Source organism: Rhamphochromis longiceps, linkage group LG8, assembly GCF_057381845.1.
Source record: "Rhamphochromis longiceps isolate RC_006_pf linkage group LG8, R_longiceps_female_GT1.1, whole genome shotgun sequence".
In the NCBI taxonomy this organism is placed as follows: domain Eukaryota; kingdom Metazoa; phylum Chordata; class Actinopteri; order Cichliformes; family Cichlidae; genus Rhamphochromis; species Rhamphochromis longiceps.
In genome coordinates, this window is record NC_140564.1 from 25,871,851 (window position 1) to 25,888,259 (window position 16,409).

The following is a 16,409-nucleotide window of genomic DNA, read 5'->3' on the forward strand; positions in this document are numbered from 1 at the left end:
GAAGTTGTTACACAGTAGAAAAACACACATAACTCCACCCAGCTGAGACCTCCTACATCCTCATACTCCCATGAGCTTTTCACACGCCCCCAGCATTCACTACTGCATGACAGAAAACACCAAAACACCTCACATTTCTCTCTAACTGACCTGGCGCTGAACCCCCGAGCGGACAGACAGGTAAAAGCGTTCATATCAAATGTGGAGCGTGGACCAGAGACAATATCAGAGTAAAAGACACAAAAAGAAGACAAACTAGAAAAGTGAAACCACTCTGTGGACCCTGGCAGACTGAAGTGATGTTGGTAATGACACTAATAATGCTGCTGATCGTTACGATAAAGACGGCAGCAGCCTCAGCGCGCGGCTCTGAAATGGACATTAGACCTGGATTTCATCCCAGTTTGGCCAAACAAACCTCGTGCCCGTCTTGCCAGGTCATGTTTGGAGTCACGGCGTTTCCCTCCAACATCTCCAGCGCCCAGTGCCTGTGAGTACACACAAACACACAAGCACACAGAGACTCACACACAAAAGGATCCACTGGTTGTGGATCCAGATGTTTACTTTTTTTGCCATCATTGTTAGATTATATTAAGCTACCATGCCTAATCATCATCAATGTAACATTATAATACAGCGCTGTGCGGAATGAAACTTTACTGTATGATACTGTCAGCTGTTTGTTATTTTTCTTTGTGTTTCATCCTGATTTTAAAGAAGCACACTATTCATTTAAATGAATTAAATTAATGTGATGTAATATTTAAAGTGTAACACTGCTAGAGTGGTGAAAAATTCATATAAATCCCCTGAAAATTAGAAAAGCCCATAGAAAGCCTTCAATGGAGTGTCACACATGTTAATAGATTTTATTCCCCATTCTGTTTACTGTTTTTAAGGAGATGTGTGTGCCAGTTTTCCTCGGATTACATTATTCCCCCTCCCCTCTAAATGAAGTCTACCTATCACCTGATCACCATTCTTTTCTGGTAATTGTTTGCAGGCAGTATTTGATAGCATGCTTACACTTTTCTTTCTTTGAGACTCACAAGAGCTAGAAAAACTAAGGAATAGTCAAGTCCAAACCAGCAGATCCAAAAAGATACCTTTCTGTCTTTACCAAGCTTTACTAAATACATGATCCCAGATATTCAATAATGCAGCTTAAAAGTTTTTCATTCCTTTTTGAGTACCCGCATCTCTCACGCTCCACACATTAAGTTTAAAATAGACCCAGTGATGTAATTCGAGTTTTTTTTCTTTCTGTAGCTTGAAAGTTTGCTTTCAAGAAAGCCTGAAACTTTAAACCTGAACAACCACAAAGTACATAAATTATAGCTTCTGCTGTTTTGTAGTCTGAGCTGATTTCCTTATGTGGAGCAACTTTAATTTGTATAATTGGCGACATCCCTCAAACTGACATGCGAGTGGAGCAGCAAATGTGTCTATAAATCCCACCACCCATTCACCATATTAAAGCTATACAGTAGCTATGAAATGTTTACAAATTTGAATCTCATCCGTGAACGTGCATAATCATCCGGACGTTCCTGTCTAATCCTCGCTCATCTGCCTGGACGAGTGGTTCAGTTTTGCTCTCAACTTGACTCGGTTGGTTTCATTAAACATTTAGTGATTCGGGGAAATGCATGCAAAGTTTTTCTGCTCATCCTCGGCACCTTGTAGCGCAGCAGCAGCTACTTACTATTGTTGGCCACTGAGCAGGTAGCCACAGGTTAAAGACCCCCCGCTGAGTTTTCTTGTAAACAAACAAAATGAAGGGTTTAAAAGTCAGAGCTTCCCACCAGGACAGTCTGGGTTATGAGCTTGCAGTCTTTTTCTTTTTCTTATGCTACTTTGTGTGTTACTGTTATCAATCAGCAGAATACAGGATGAAACTGTCGAAGGATTGCGCATTGTGTTGTCTGCACTATAACACGATGATTTCCTTAGCTGTTGCCCAGTTATGATAAAGTCCTGTTTGTACATTTTTTTTTAATACAGATTAAGCAATCAAGACATTCATTCATGATTTTGGTACCAGGAAAATGAGCAAAGTTCCCATCTTTAGTGTAGAGAAATCCAAGCCTCAGGTAAAGTTAGGGCTGTGCGATATGACCAAAATCTCATATCCCGATATAAGAATTCTATCGTCCGATAACGATATAAATCACAAAAATGTAACATTTTCTGTAAATTCTGTGAATCTCGGGCAGCTCGACTTGCGGGAAGTGTTCCAGCTGTGCGTCATGTAGCTGGAGTCGAGTGTTTTAACCGATGCATGAAACTATACATTTTTAGACATAAGTTGTAAAGGCCACAGTTTTCTTTGTGAGTATTGCGGGGAAAAGCCTGTTCTAATGTTTGAGTCTAAGGTTTATTTTTTAGGACCTGGCAGCTCTTTTTTAATTCTCATCTGTAAATAATCTGCTCTTTCACGTGATTCAGTTTATTTTGAAAAGTCTCAACAGGATCTTGAGCTTTATTGTGAAAGGTTTATGTGGAACATAAACAAGCGGACACGCGATGCTGTTACAGTCGTTGTTACTAACCACAACAAATAAAAACAGGCGCTTGTCCGTCCCTGTGGTTATATAAAATATAAGAGAAAGAGAGAACTTTAAGAAATTAATATAGCCACTACAGTGACCATCAAAACGATGAAAAAATATTGCCGTAAACAGTTTATTTTACAACACCACGAAACAAACGATAGCGTAAAATGAAACTTAGACGTTTTTATATTGTCATCCGATATATATCGTTATATCAAACAGCCCTAGGTAAAGTTATTTCTACTTTCATAGTGTCACTTTAACCTGTAGTGCTTGATTAAAGGTGACATGATTGATTTAGGTGTCTCATGCAGATCTGAGGGTGATGCCACTCATAGTAAACAGTGACCTTTTGCTTTGGCTGCTTAAACATTTGCAAAGAATCTCAAGGCCTTCCAGAGAAAGAGACAGGGTGAGGTGAAGATTAGAATCACCCTAAGCATTTATTCAAACTTCTATCGAAACGTACACACGAGCAGTTTCTCCTTACACAATCTATCTTTCCAAAAAAACAGAACAAAAAAACATAGCCTATGAGTAAATACAGCTGACACACACTCAAGACAAGGACACACTTGTGGCAGAAGAAGCAAACATCCCTAGAGATGCGCTGCGATCTCCCAGGAGGCCATGCGTGTGTTCTCTTCTGCTCTATATTTTGCTCGAAGGTCAAGGCTCGGGAACAGTGGGGATATTTGCAAGTATGCAGTAAGTATGCTGCAAGTATGCAAGACCACATGCAAAGAGCTTGGGAACTCGTGTAGACTTTCTTCACATATATTTTGTTTCACACATGAAAAGAAAAAAAATCTCATCGTGACTGAGTAACTGACCTTCTTCATTGGTCAGTGTGCACACAAAGCCCCTGCGAGCCTTGTGATCAGTGTGAAGTGCTGAAACCTGATGTGAGTGGCTGTTTCTGCATCAACAGGGAAGTTAAGCAGACGCAGATCAGAGAGATTCAGCAGGGCGCCTTCTCCAGCCTCCAGCACCTAATGGAACTGTAAGTGTGCGCCTGTCGATTATGTTTGTTCTTCGATGCGGAGCATAATGTGCTGAGGAGGTCAAAACACACGAGATATGGATCATCCAAACAGACGGGGAATAATTCAGTTGCATTCCTGGTAACACAGCCAGGAATGCCACTGTATTCATTCAATAAAACAATTGATCTCCATATTGGGGATCAATTTTTTTTTATTGAATGAATAAAATCACTTTGGTCCACATTCATATTTAACAAGAGCTGGAGTTATAGATATTGATTTTGTACTCATGTGACAATTTGTACACGGTGCCAATTACGTTATCACTTTGCTTTCTACATAAATATATTTCTACAATAAACTTTTATAATTAGCAAACAGTGATTTCAAATTAAATTGTTCTTTTTTTCTGCTGCTATGAATCATTTTAATTAGTAGTGATTAAAATATTGATCAAGCAAGGATCAGTTGTTCAGCTTCAAAAGTGAAAATAGTTGCAGGTGCTGACTCTTACATGTTAAAGTGTAAAAGAAAGCAATCACAAGCTAAAAAATGTTTGATAATAGATTGAACTTTTTAGTTGCCTCTGTTGTGATTTTCATGATTCATCTGCAGAGTTTATTTAAGGGACTTATTGATTTTAAAACCATAGGAATTGCAAATAGAAACTGTGTTTTGCACATATATTTAACCAGGGTGTGTCCTACACCCAAAGTTTGTTTTTATTTTTTAATAACTTTACAGGAAAAATCCAAGGATTCTGTCTGATTTGAGACATCGATTACAAAAACCCCTCCTATAATAACTTTTAAATTCTTTACTTCTTCTTTTACTCATCATTACTGCCAACTACAGGACCATATCTGAGAACGACATGCTGGAGAGTTTCGGTGCTTTTGCCTTTTCTGGCCTCCCTCAGCTCACCAAAATGTGAGTATACTGATTACTAAAAGCCGCTGACTGCATAAAGCAGATTTTATCCTACATGTTTGTGTTTAGTCTTTGTAATGGAACATGAAGAGCTCCGGCCTCTGAGGAAGATCACCCAAATAATTGAGAAGTTAAGCATCCGAGGGGTGGCGGAGACAAAAAAAGACTCCAAAGAATGAGTGTGAATGAATAATAGACCACATGATTTTTTTAAATATATTTCATATTCGTGTGTTTCCCTCAGTTTAATATCTAAAAATGCTGCTCTGAGGAATATCGGGGCTTTTGCTTTCTCCGACCTCCCTGAACTCAGTGAGATGTAAGTATAACTGGCAGGATAATGGCACCTGTGAAACCCCGTAATTGCAAACCAGTCATTTATATTAATGAGAATCTGACTGAAATATGTTTCTTTCAGAATCATAACAAAGTCAAAACACCTGAGTTCCATCCACCCCGATGCATTCAGGAACATGGCAAGACTACGGTTCTTGTGAGTACTCAGTGAGAGTTCACATTTCTACCACAGTTTGTCTCTCAAAACTGATTGTGAGTCCAAAATAGGTCACGGGTGACAGCCCTACTTCTGATGGCCCGCAAATGATCAAAGACATTATTTTTTAATGAGCTTGGCTCCCCAGTGTCACCCTTCATCCCCAACATGGGGGGGGGAAAGTCTTTTTTTCCACAAAATGACTTAAAGGCCATTTCATGACTGCTACTTTAATTTGTTGCAAACAAAAAAAAAGTATTATTTTATGTCTTTTGAAACAATCTCAAAGTAGCAGTTTATAAAGAACACTGCAGCGCTCAAATCCCTTACAGACATTCTTAACTGTTACTGTTTGTCCCAATTTGTGAAAACTGGGACACATAAACAGAAATCTGTGAGAAAAAAGAATAAAGCGATTGCTTTTTTAAAGAGGGCCACCTTAGTGCAAGTTTAGTTTGTTTTCAAATATTTTCCTTGGGGGTCGTGGGGGTGTTATTATGCTTGTTTACGGCTCCATATTGTTAATATAGCTTTGCAAAATTTGCAGTTCAAAATACTCCTTATTCATCTTATGCTGGGCCTTTATGCAGCCCATGGAAATAATCCATTTCATCTTCTATGAGCAGGTGGGTGAGGCTCTAGACCAGGGGTCCCCAATCCCAGTCCACGAGGGCCGGTGTCCCTGCAGGTTTTAGATGTGTCCTTGATCCATCACAGCTGATTTAAATGGATAAATTACCTCCTCAGCATGTCTTGAAGTTCTTCAGAGGCCTGGTAATGAACTAATCATGTGATTCAGGTGTGTTGACCCAGGGTGAGATCTAAAACCTGCAGGGACACTGGCCCTCATGGACTGGGATTGGGGACCCCTTCTTTAGACTTAGAGCCAGACCTGTGTAAGAGGATCATAATAGGAATTCTGGCCCTCTTTAACATCACACAGAGCCAAAAGTAGAAAAAAAACTGTCGGAGCAGCCTGAAGCCTGAGCTTTTGGCTCACAGGTATTACTTGACTATATGAAAGTAATTCTTGCCTCACAGCAAGAACGTCCTGGGATTGAAATTGTACACCGGTTAATGGGTGATTTTAAAAGATTTTAAATTGGCTGTATAGGCGCCTACACCTGATTTAGAATATTTTAAATGGCTGATCCTGTTTCCTGATCCACTAAAGGAAACACGAGAAATCAAATCAGAAGTCACTGACTGACAATCAAAGACAAAGACCAAGGAAACACTACATATACATACACACACACACAGATAGGGGTAACAGCTGGTTTCCAGTTGGTTATTAAACAGATGAAAACAATCAGACAGTCTGATGGCCGAATGGCAAACAATCACAAAAAGAGGTAAACGTAGGAAGTAAAACCAAACATAAAACAGGATGTAAACAAGAGACAATTAGACATGAGGGCTACGACTAAACGTGATAGGAGCAACAGGAGAACACAGAAAGCAGGAGAAACTACATGCACAAAGAAACATAATATAACCCACAAATATAGCAGGGACCGAAACACAACAAATGGCCTACATTACAAAAACACGTTGGACCTCATTGGTAAACGGTGCCTATGCACCAATCTGTGCATAAACCATGAATATGAATATTTCATGCACAAATCTGTGATTCATCGTAGCCCGAACCCTAACCTTTAATCCAGGAGTTCTCAAACTTTAAAGGGTCTTCATAATGTTGACATCCAATTAGCTGGTTCAGACTTAAAATCACTTATCAACATGGAGTGACTCAGAGATATATTTAGTATAATTAGCTACCTGGCTGGTTAATAAGCCAGGCTACTCAGCAGTTGTAGCTCAGCGCCCCCTGAGAGGAGCAAATGTTTTCATGACAGACTGATGTGAAGTGTCACAATTATATCAGAGTTTCTGCAGTGAAAATGTGGGAGGAAGCAATGGATACGTTACACTTTTGTTATTAGTAGAAAGTTTCTCCATTAGTATACATGTCTCTTTCAAGGAGCAAGACTTTATTGTAATTCTTTAAAGTTATCTTGAGCAAAAGTTCTCCAGGCTTTCTGAAGTTTTTCTTTAGACACTGTTTGCTTTTTTTAGTCATTTTTATTCCACCTGACCATTTTCAGAGGAATGGGTTTTTGTTTTGTTTTTTTTGTTTGCTTGTTTTGTAAGTCACGTAATGCTAAAATATGAATCATAAGCATGAAAAATTCACCTAACTTGGGGGAGAAACTAGAGTTGTATTTTTAGGCAATTTGTTACTAGCTGCCACAAAAACACATAATTTGTCCCCATTTTTATTACTGAATTTTTTAAAAATGCCAATGATAGCACACAGAGCAACGAACATAAAATGGCATTTTTGCACCAACAATGAGATTCCCGAGAATCGTCTTTAAGTTATGTTAGGATGGCAGACACATCAGACATCAGTATGTCTTTGTTATTTTTTAATCTAATTTATTACAATGGATGAGACAGTGTATGTGATTTTATCACTGCTACTCCCTGCTTAGTGTCTGCTTTTCAGAGGTTACAATTTAGTAACATGTTCTGGTTAAACCTTTACTTTTACATCACAGGACTATCTCCAACACCGGGCTCAGGATTTTTCCAGACTTCTCCAAGATCCATTCCACCGCCTGCTTTCTGCTGTAGGTCTCAGTACAATTACAAAAAACGATCTCATATACACGCCTCCACATGTGAATTTATAGGCTATTATATGCATACAGAATTAAATACTCCCATAAGAAATCACACCACTAATCATATATTACTGCAGTAAGAATTCAGCAGTTCTTACCAAACAGACTATCAGGAACACGCACCATCTGTCCCTAGCCGTCATCCTTTAAAAATCCATATTCAAACTGTCTCCCAACTGACATCTGTCATCTTCAAAAAGACAGTGGATTAGACAGGCACTGCTGAAGGCTTCCTAATGTTTTACACCTTCTGCTGTTTTGGGGGGGTTTTCCACTAAAAAATGTATTTCTACCACTTACTTAGCAATAGTGGTCATTTATCTTAAAGTTTTTGTTCTTTGTACTGCTTAGGGATCTTCAGGACAACAGCCACATAAAGAGAGTCCCTGCCAATGCCTTCAGAGGCCTCTGCACTCAAACCATTGCAGAGATGTAAGCGATTCATCTTTCTTTTTTAGAAACACATCACCCTCACAGATCCGAGTGGGCATTACATGCACAGTGATGAATGTTCCACGAAATGCTCTTTGCCCTCTTCACTGAGTTTCTCCTTTTTTCTATGTTTCATACTCATACTTTTATTGCCTTTTATAAATTTTTGTGCTTTCCTTTTCAGCTGCAGATCATTAATCTAACATAAAATTACATTTTTTTGCTTTTTGCATATGTCACAGATTGTTTTCTTTGAAAAAAAAAATGAAAGCATTAGTGTAATTTTGAGATAGCAGTAATTAATTACCTCTATTTAAGGCTTCTTGATGCTTTCACTCAATCATTTTCATCTGTAAAAAAAACTGCTGCTAGTTTAAAAATTAAGATTTTAAATCAACCCACATACTAATAGAGCAATGTTGTACAGAAGAGTGAGCCAAAGGTTCTCCACAATGATGTAAGAGACCGATAAAGTCATACAGAAACAACTTACCAAAGTTATGCTACTCAAGGTGATTCTACAAGCCACCAAATTCTGGGGAGTTTAGTTTTAGTGTTTAATTTTTAACAGGACTTCAGAGAGTCCTACGAAAACTTTGTTAGCAGTCATTTGGTAGGTACAGATCGAAAATTTGAGTTAGCATTAGTTCAACCATGACAGGTTCCAGTAGTGAAGATGCAGCTTAATTGCTAATGAATTATTGATATCAATCCCGTATTACTGAAGCCAGTGTGACCTTTTTGATTTTAAAAACCTTTGCTGACAGCATTACTTTTACTTGTAGCAGTAGTTTAGCTGTTTGTTTAATGTGCCTAAATCACCAGGAGCTTTAGCCAGCAATAGGTTAGCTTAAAAGTTAGCTTAACATAGGAGACAGCAGTGGAGCCACATTTCTGTATAATTTACTGTATAACTTAATTTATAATTTATCTACTAATAAAAATTATATTTGTTCAGCTCTTGTGGTTTTATAGGGATGATATGTCTGACTATTTCTTGGCTTTAAGTAGCTTATCGGGCAGTCAGGAAGTTACTCTACCTATCCAACAAATAGTCTGGCACATAACCTCGTGTAAAACTGTTTTGATTTGGGGTTTTTTTTTTTTTACACTTTCAAAAAAACAATATAATGTGTTAACTAATGAGTCTTACAGGAGGGAGTAGGTGGATTTTTTAAACCTTTGAATTGTGCCAGGCTAGTTATCATTATTATTATTTCCTTCCAGGCTTTGTACTAAGCTAATTCAGAAAGGGTGGTACCAGTTGAAGGAAATAAATGTCAAATTTGCTTTTACATGTAAAATATGTAAGTATGTATCACTAAATGCCACTCACTCATCATTCCTACAGGAATAAATGCACTCTGCAGTCCCAGTTACCTCTTATGAACTCTGATAACTGGGAATCAAACTGCATAGTCTTCAGCTTATGAAGAGCAAAAAGTCTACTTTAAATTCTGTGTCTGATAAATAAATATTCGTTCAAATTCAAAGCTTCAGGGCCATCATTGGTAGGCTGTGACTCTCTGCACCCAGACTTCAAAGCAAGTTTATTATTCTGTGACTGCGCGGTAAAAAAAGCGAACAAAACCATCTTTGTTTGTGCAGCTTTTATCTACAGAACTCGATGTTCTCCAATTCAGTCAGCAGTGCCGGGCTAGTTGTTATTATTAACATTTTTTCCTACCAGACTTTGTGCTATAGTAATCCAGAAGGCTGCTGGCTGTAAATTAATAGAGATGGATAAAAGGATGCAATCAGCACTCAGCAAGAAGAAGCTGGATTTTTTTTCCATAAATGCAGGATCCTTCCAAAAAAACATTTTGATGGCAGCGTCTGAGATCCATACTGTTAAATACAGAAGAAAAGTAGGAAGCAGAAGAGGCAGTAGAAGGCGACACAATCATATCAACGCTTTACTCAGTGTTGCACTAAAACTCTTTGTATTTGTACAGCTTTACTCACTGAGAACAAAAGAAGTGCAAACACTAAAATTGGCATTGATAGCTAAGTAAGTTTACAGTTGGAAATGTTCTGTGTTGGAGCCACATGACTGTAATTTGGCTTCCCTTTCTAATGACAGACGGCTCACCAGAAATGGCATCAAGGAGGTGGCAAGTGACGCCTTCAACGGAACAAAGATGCACAGATTGTGAGTCACAGGCAGAGACACAATTACAAACAGAAGATTTAAAAAAAAAAACATACACATTTAACTCCACTCTCTCTTTCTCCCTTGCTCTCAGGTTCCTAAGAGGCAACCGACAGCTTACTCACATCAGTCCCAGTGCCTTTGTGGGTTCCAGTGAGTTGGTGGTACTGTAAGCATGACATTCAACAGTAACTCATGCCTAAATGATTCACCCTGCTCATCATACCTTATTAAAGTCAGAATGTTGGAGAAAGCAGGGGGTGGGAGATGATATCTGCACAGACTTGGAAAATCTTTACAGATCTAAGATTAAAAATAGTTTAGGGTCAGGTGAACATGATGGACTCTACTTGGAAATAGAGATTTCTGTTTATTCCCCTAACAAAGAGACATGTCTACTGAAGTAAGAATCAGACAAATTATTTGTTATTCTTTTGGACTATCATCACTGTGATGTTTTTTTCCTTCACTCCCTGGCAGTCACTTGGCAATCAAACAGTAGCTTCTCTTCAGCTTCTTTCTTTTCTTTTTTTTTATTCAGCTGGCACTTCTCTTAAATCCAAGTGCATTTCATGAAAATTTATATTTTATGAACTGATCAAATCTCTATTACAGACAGCACACTAAGGGGAAGAGAAGAATCTGTTAAAAAGGCAGTTCACCCCTAAATTAAATTAATGCATTTTTCCTCTGGGCTGTGGTGACATTTATCCATCTAGATTGTTTTGGTGTGGGTTTCCCAGCTTTGGAGATATTAGCTGTAGAACTGTTTGCCTTCACTTACATGTGACAGAACTGAAAGACACTTGCCTTGCGGTGCTTAAACCATAAAAAATATTATAGTACTGTGCAGAAATCTTATATTTTAGAGTGAAAATTGTAAATGGATGCAGCGATTCTTTAAAACAGTGTAGAACGCAAGTGAGAGAGAGTTTGTCCTGACCTAACCCGCACACTGTGATAACGATTTGCACCAGAAATTTCACCTTCAGATTCATCACTCCATAAGACCCATCCACACTGATTTTCAGTCCAGTTCTTGTGTAATCTGGCATGCCTCAGCCTTTTCTTCCTGTTTTGCTTCCTTAAGAAGGGCTTCTTGACAGCCATCCTTTCACTGAGAGCATTTCTCATGAGCCTTCAGTGAACAGCAGATGGATAAGCTGAAGGGCCTGATGCGTCTCTCAGGCCCTGTGTCACGTCTTTGCTGGATTTTTTTCCTCCCATTTCTTATGGACAGGAAGTTCAAATGTTGTTGTTCATCTGCTGTCGATAGTTTTAGGGGCTGCTACTTCTTCTTTTCTCCTCCACTTGTCCAGTTTCCCTCATTTTTCAACACATTGAACACAATAACATGATTTGCCAAGCTTTTGGCTAACAGCTCTTAGGGAATCACCTTGGCTAAAAAAAATGTATTTTATGCCTGTCAAACTGCGGTATTATTTTAGTATTTCTGGTATATTCAGTTGAAGAAATTGGAACAAATGATGTGTTTCTGTGACAGGCTGCTTGTAACAAAGTGCCTAAAGATACAATTTAGAACTGGTTCTTCGCTGAGATTTTTGTTATGTATAGACACGGCACTAGTTAATCACTTGAGTTAGGTGCTATTTTTATGCTTGAATGATTCATAGCTGAGTGTTCAGTAGTTGAACAAAACAACCCAAGTTTCCTTGTGAAAATGGTAAGTTTCGAGGATCGGACTGAAACTGAGTGAAAAAGCAGCCAATGTCCAAAGAAAGACTGAAAGTCCTTCTGAAAGCCTGGAAACTTGTTGCTGAAGACCACTCTGTAAAAATTTTAAGACACCAGGAGACGAAATCGTAAATGCAGTGGCACGAGTTAAAATTCAACTCAAGGCCCTTTGTCGCATGTTTTCTCCTACTCTCTCTCCTAGCTTTGGTGTCCAATAAAGGCAGAAAAAGGCTTAAAAATACCAAGAAAAAATGTCTCTTTCCCAAAACATGGCCAGGTTACTCAACAACAAAAACATATTGACAAAGCTTCCTGTGAGCAGGAGGAACTGTTTGCTTTCTGCTGCTTCCATTACAGCTCAATCGTGAATGGAGGCCATTAAGGTTTATCATTATGTCTTATAATGTGAACATGCCCCTCATTACAGGGAAATCCCATCTTCCACCAGGTGATAAGGCCTTTATGTAAGTTCCCCAAAGAAGGTCCACTCTCTTATGTTATGTCTTATTTCTTCTTGGTTATCTCTGCCAGGACCTACTCTTTAAAGTCCTTGTGATATGTTAATTTCCCTTTCAGGCCATGTCAACCTTGCGTAGGTTATCTAGGGCATTTTATCCATCTCCTCCACCACCAACCTTTGAACTCTTGGGGGGCAGTCACTATTTTCTATGTTCATCAGTTGAGCTCTGGTTTTTGAGATGTGGTCTTTGAGTAGAGTAGAAAGAAAACAAGGTTTGTTGAGTTTTTAAAAGTTTGTTTGTAGACAATTTAACTACCTCAAAGAAAGACTCTATTACGTTCGAGAAATGACAGAAATTTTGACCAGAAATGTCTTCAAAACCAAGCAGCTCACACCAAAAGAATTACTTCAATAAATACCACTAGAGCCCAGAGGAAAAGTATGTCTGTTTGCTTCTTGGGGGTGAACTGTCCATTTAAGCATGCTATTGATTCCGGAAATAAAATTTTAACTCACTTTTTTTCTCCGCTTGCTTCTGCAGAGACATCTCTGAAACAGCCCTTGCCTCTTTGCCAGACTCGATCCTTGGAGGCCTCAAGAGGCTGATCGCCGAGTCAGCCTTCAACCTGAAAGAACTTCCTCCTCTTCAGCTCTTTACCAAACTGCGCCAGGCAAAGCTGACATACCCATCACACTGCTGCGCCTTCCTGAACATGCACCGAAACAGGTACGCGTGCTCTGCCAGTCAAAAGACACCTGAAGATGTTTTTTTGGAAATTGTATGAGATTTGGGGGAAGTTGCTTCTTCACTTTGTTGCAAAGAGTTACCTGGTAGGATTGAAACCACTCTTACTGTTTATTAAATGTGGCACTACAGTGTGAACTGTCTGTGAAGCTTACATTCAGTCGCTTCAATCCAGTGGCTCTCTCACTGTGGGGTATAAAGACTACAAAAAGGCTGGGAAAAAAACTATGAAGTGAAACTAAATTTAATTTGATTTTCTTTTGTAAGCGAAAATATAACAAACAAGATTTTTGATGCTGTTTTGGATCATAAATAATAATGTGGGCTGTTAGGCGTGAAGCATTTTTGCCTTTTGAAGTGAGGCATGCCAGGAAAATGTTGGGAGACACTGGGATGAGCCCTTACATGTACGTACACAAATGTGTGGGTTGGTTTGTTTTATGGTCTTTTCAAAATCCTATTTGTCCATTTCTGGTTAAATGCCACTGAGTCAACAGCTCAAGCAGTTGCTGAAACAAAACTCATTTACTTTGTTCCTGTGTTGTCCACTTTGTGTGTATTGTTGTGTACTAGATCGGGATGGCACTCACTGTGCGACAACCCCGAGGCTAAAAATAACCTGCACTTCTTCAGGGAACACTGCTCCAACTCCACCTCCATCACCTGCAGCCCAGCCCCTGATGACTTCAACCCCTGTGAAGATATAATGTCTGCTGCCCCCTTACGCATCCTCATCTGGATCATCTCTGTCCTTGCCCTGCTGGGCAACACAGTAGTTCTCCTTGTATTATTAGGTATGTTATGTAATTAAAAGGTATTTGGATATTTATGTCTAGAACACCTAAATAAATATTTCTCCAGCTCCATCACTGGAACTGACAGATCTTCAGGCCTTTCTGGTTTAAAGTAAACCCAGGAAAACTTTTTAATACATTGTTTACCTTCTCAGTTAATCTATTTTATCAGAGACCATTTCCTGAAACCTGACCAAAGACTTTTTCCCCGAAACTTAACCAAAATGTATGAAAGCGTGTTTCTGCCACTTTATTTGGCTATAATTTAACATTTTTGGCTATTAACTCCATTTTCTGAATTAGGTATCTCAAACGTTTGACTTACTCAGAAGTTTTAGTTAGTAAGTCAAAACCTTGAGATGTGTAATTTAAATATTTGAGACAATAGCCTTAAATTTTGAGATATTTTGAATTTGGGTGTTGTTAGCAGCGAAGGCAGGAGGAACCCAAGCTGTGGCTCTGCTGCTCTGATTAGTCTGCAGTTACACATATCTGTGTGAAATACGCTCGGATGCCCTGTGGGTTCTGAAACCTTTCCTTTCATGTGCAGCATAGGTTTTGGGGAAACTGTAGCCATTCTGAGGGATTAGACACATGGACTAGCCATCCTTTGCCATGGGCCTCGAAAAGCCTCAGGCGCACCTCACAGGACACGCAGTTTCAGAAATGCTCTAACCCAGCTGTTTAGCCATGACAGTTTACTCCAAATTGTCTGGAAACTTCCTTTTACTTGCCCACATTTCACGTTTCCAAAGCAGCGAAATAAAGAAGTGACTGCCCATTTTCTGCTTAACATATCCTACAACCCCATTAAAGGTGCTAATGCCATTGCTACCATGTTATTCACCCATTTAATATTTAATGTTATGGCTCATTGGTACTTTGGATCTGCTAAGTGGATTTTATTGCTGATATTTATTTATTTGTCTTCTTTATCTGTGATCAGGCAGCCGCTATAAGCTGACTGTTCCTCGATTCCTCATGTGCCACCTGGCCTTTGCTGACCTCTGCATGGGCATCTACCTGGTAGTCATTGCAACCGTGGATATGCTCACACGTGGACGGTACTACAACTATGCTATAGACTGGCAGATGGGCTTGGGCTGCAATGCTGCAGGCTTCTTCACGGTGTGTATTCATCACATCACATCACATAGTGACAACGCTCATTCAAGCATGTGTTTGAATTGTAAAGTAGCGTGTCTGTGTGTCATTTACAGGTGTTCGCCAGTGAGTTGTCAGTGTTTACCTTAACAGCAATCACCGTGGAGCGCTGGCACACCATCACGCATGCTCTGCGACTTGACCGCAAACTTCGCCTGAGACACGCTTGCATCATCATGACAATAGGCTGGATCTTCTCCTTGCTGGCTGCACTGCTGCCCACAGTTGGGATCAGCAGCTATGGCAAAGTGAGTGTTAAATTTCACCACTACATGCTGATACAATTACTACAAGGTGGTACTTCACTCCTTTCTTAAACCAACCATCACTCTACTTTTATTGCTCTACTACTTTTACTACTACCGGTACTCCTAATACTGTAGGTGTCTGCTAATTTAGCCTGCCAGTCGATAGTTTATATTGTTGAATTATGTCAAGACCCCCGAATACTGTTTATTGTTTTTATTTCTTCATGCAGGTGAGCATCTGCCTCCCCATGGATGTTGAGTCCCTGGTCTCCCAGTTCTACGTGGTCTGTCTTCTCCTCCTCAACATCTTGGCGTTCTTCTGTGTGTGCGGCTGCTACCTCAGCATCTACCTCACCTTTCGCAAGCCTTCATCAGCGCCAGCCCACGCCGACACCCGTGTGGCTCAACGCATGGCCGTCCTCATCTTCACAGACTTCATCTGCATGGCTCCGATCTCTTTCTTCGCCATCTCAGCTGCCCTCAAGCTGCCTCTCATCACCGTCTCAGACTCGAAGCTACTGTTGGTGCTATTCTACCCCATCAACTCATGCTCCAACCCCTTCTTATATGCCTTTTTCACCCGTAACTTCAGAAGGGATTTCTTTCTCCTCGCAGCTCGCTTCGGGCTGTTTAAGACTCGAGCGCAGATTTACCGGACAGAGAGTTCCTCGTGTCAGCAGCCAGCGTGGACCTCTCCAAAGAATAGCCGTGTTATCTTGTATTCCTTGGCCAATACGCTAAGTCTAGATGGAAAACAAGAGTGCTGACTTTTACCCACATTTACAGGTATGGACTTTTTGCCTTGATTGCATATTATATCGATACAAACAGGCTGCTAATTCCTTAAAATGATGCCTTAGATCATGAATTTCGATTACTACCTGGGAAATTTTTTCTGTCTTCTTAGACCAGAAAGATCTAAGAAAAAACACAAAATTCAACCAAGTGAAAGGCAAAAGAGCTGAGAACTCATTTTTGACAATTTGACCCAGGAGTCTGCAAAACACAGTGATTGTTAAAATAAACAATGCTCTTGCTCTTGCTTCTGTTTGTGCTCCT

General features: G+C 39.6%; 1 protein-coding gene across 2 annotated transcripts; it reads left to right on the top strand.

The window, feature by feature from the left end:
* Positions 1 to 284: 284 nt before the first annotated feature.
* fshr (follicle stimulating hormone receptor) lies at positions 285 to 16,117 on the top strand. Of its 2 annotated transcripts, XM_085415317.1 has the most exons (15): positions 300 to 361; positions 404 to 490; positions 3,490 to 3,561; positions 4,400 to 4,474; positions 4,719 to 4,793; positions 4,893 to 4,967; positions 7,535 to 7,606; positions 8,012 to 8,092; positions 10,176 to 10,244; positions 10,339 to 10,413; positions 12,941 to 13,126; positions 13,718 to 13,938; positions 14,885 to 15,066; positions 15,159 to 15,350; positions 15,581 to 16,117. In XM_085415317.1, exons 1-15 carry the CDS (start codon positions 300 to 302, stop codon positions 16,115 to 16,117), a joined length of 2,061 nt encoding a protein of 686 aa, XP_085271443.1. The 2 variants fall into 2 exon arrangements, with proteins under 2 accessions (XP_085271442.1, XP_085271443.1); XM_085415316.1 differs by having other exon boundaries at positions 285 to 490.
* The last annotated feature ends 292 nt before the right edge of the window (positions 16,118 to 16,409 follow it).

Bases quoted from the DNA above. Each gene is read 5' to 3' on its own strand.
- fshr (XM_085415316.1), top strand. From the start codon at position 300: ATGTTGGTAATGACACTAATAATGCTGCTGATCGTTACGATAAAGACG. The intron at 10,414-12,940 runs GTAAGCATGACA...TTGCTTCTGCAG, and splicing joins TCCAGTGAGTTGGTGGTACT to AGACATCTCTGAAACAGCCC. The intron at 13,127-13,717 runs GTACGCGTGCTC...GTTGTGTACTAG, and splicing joins CTGAACATGCACCGAAACAG to ATCGGGATGGCACTCACTGT.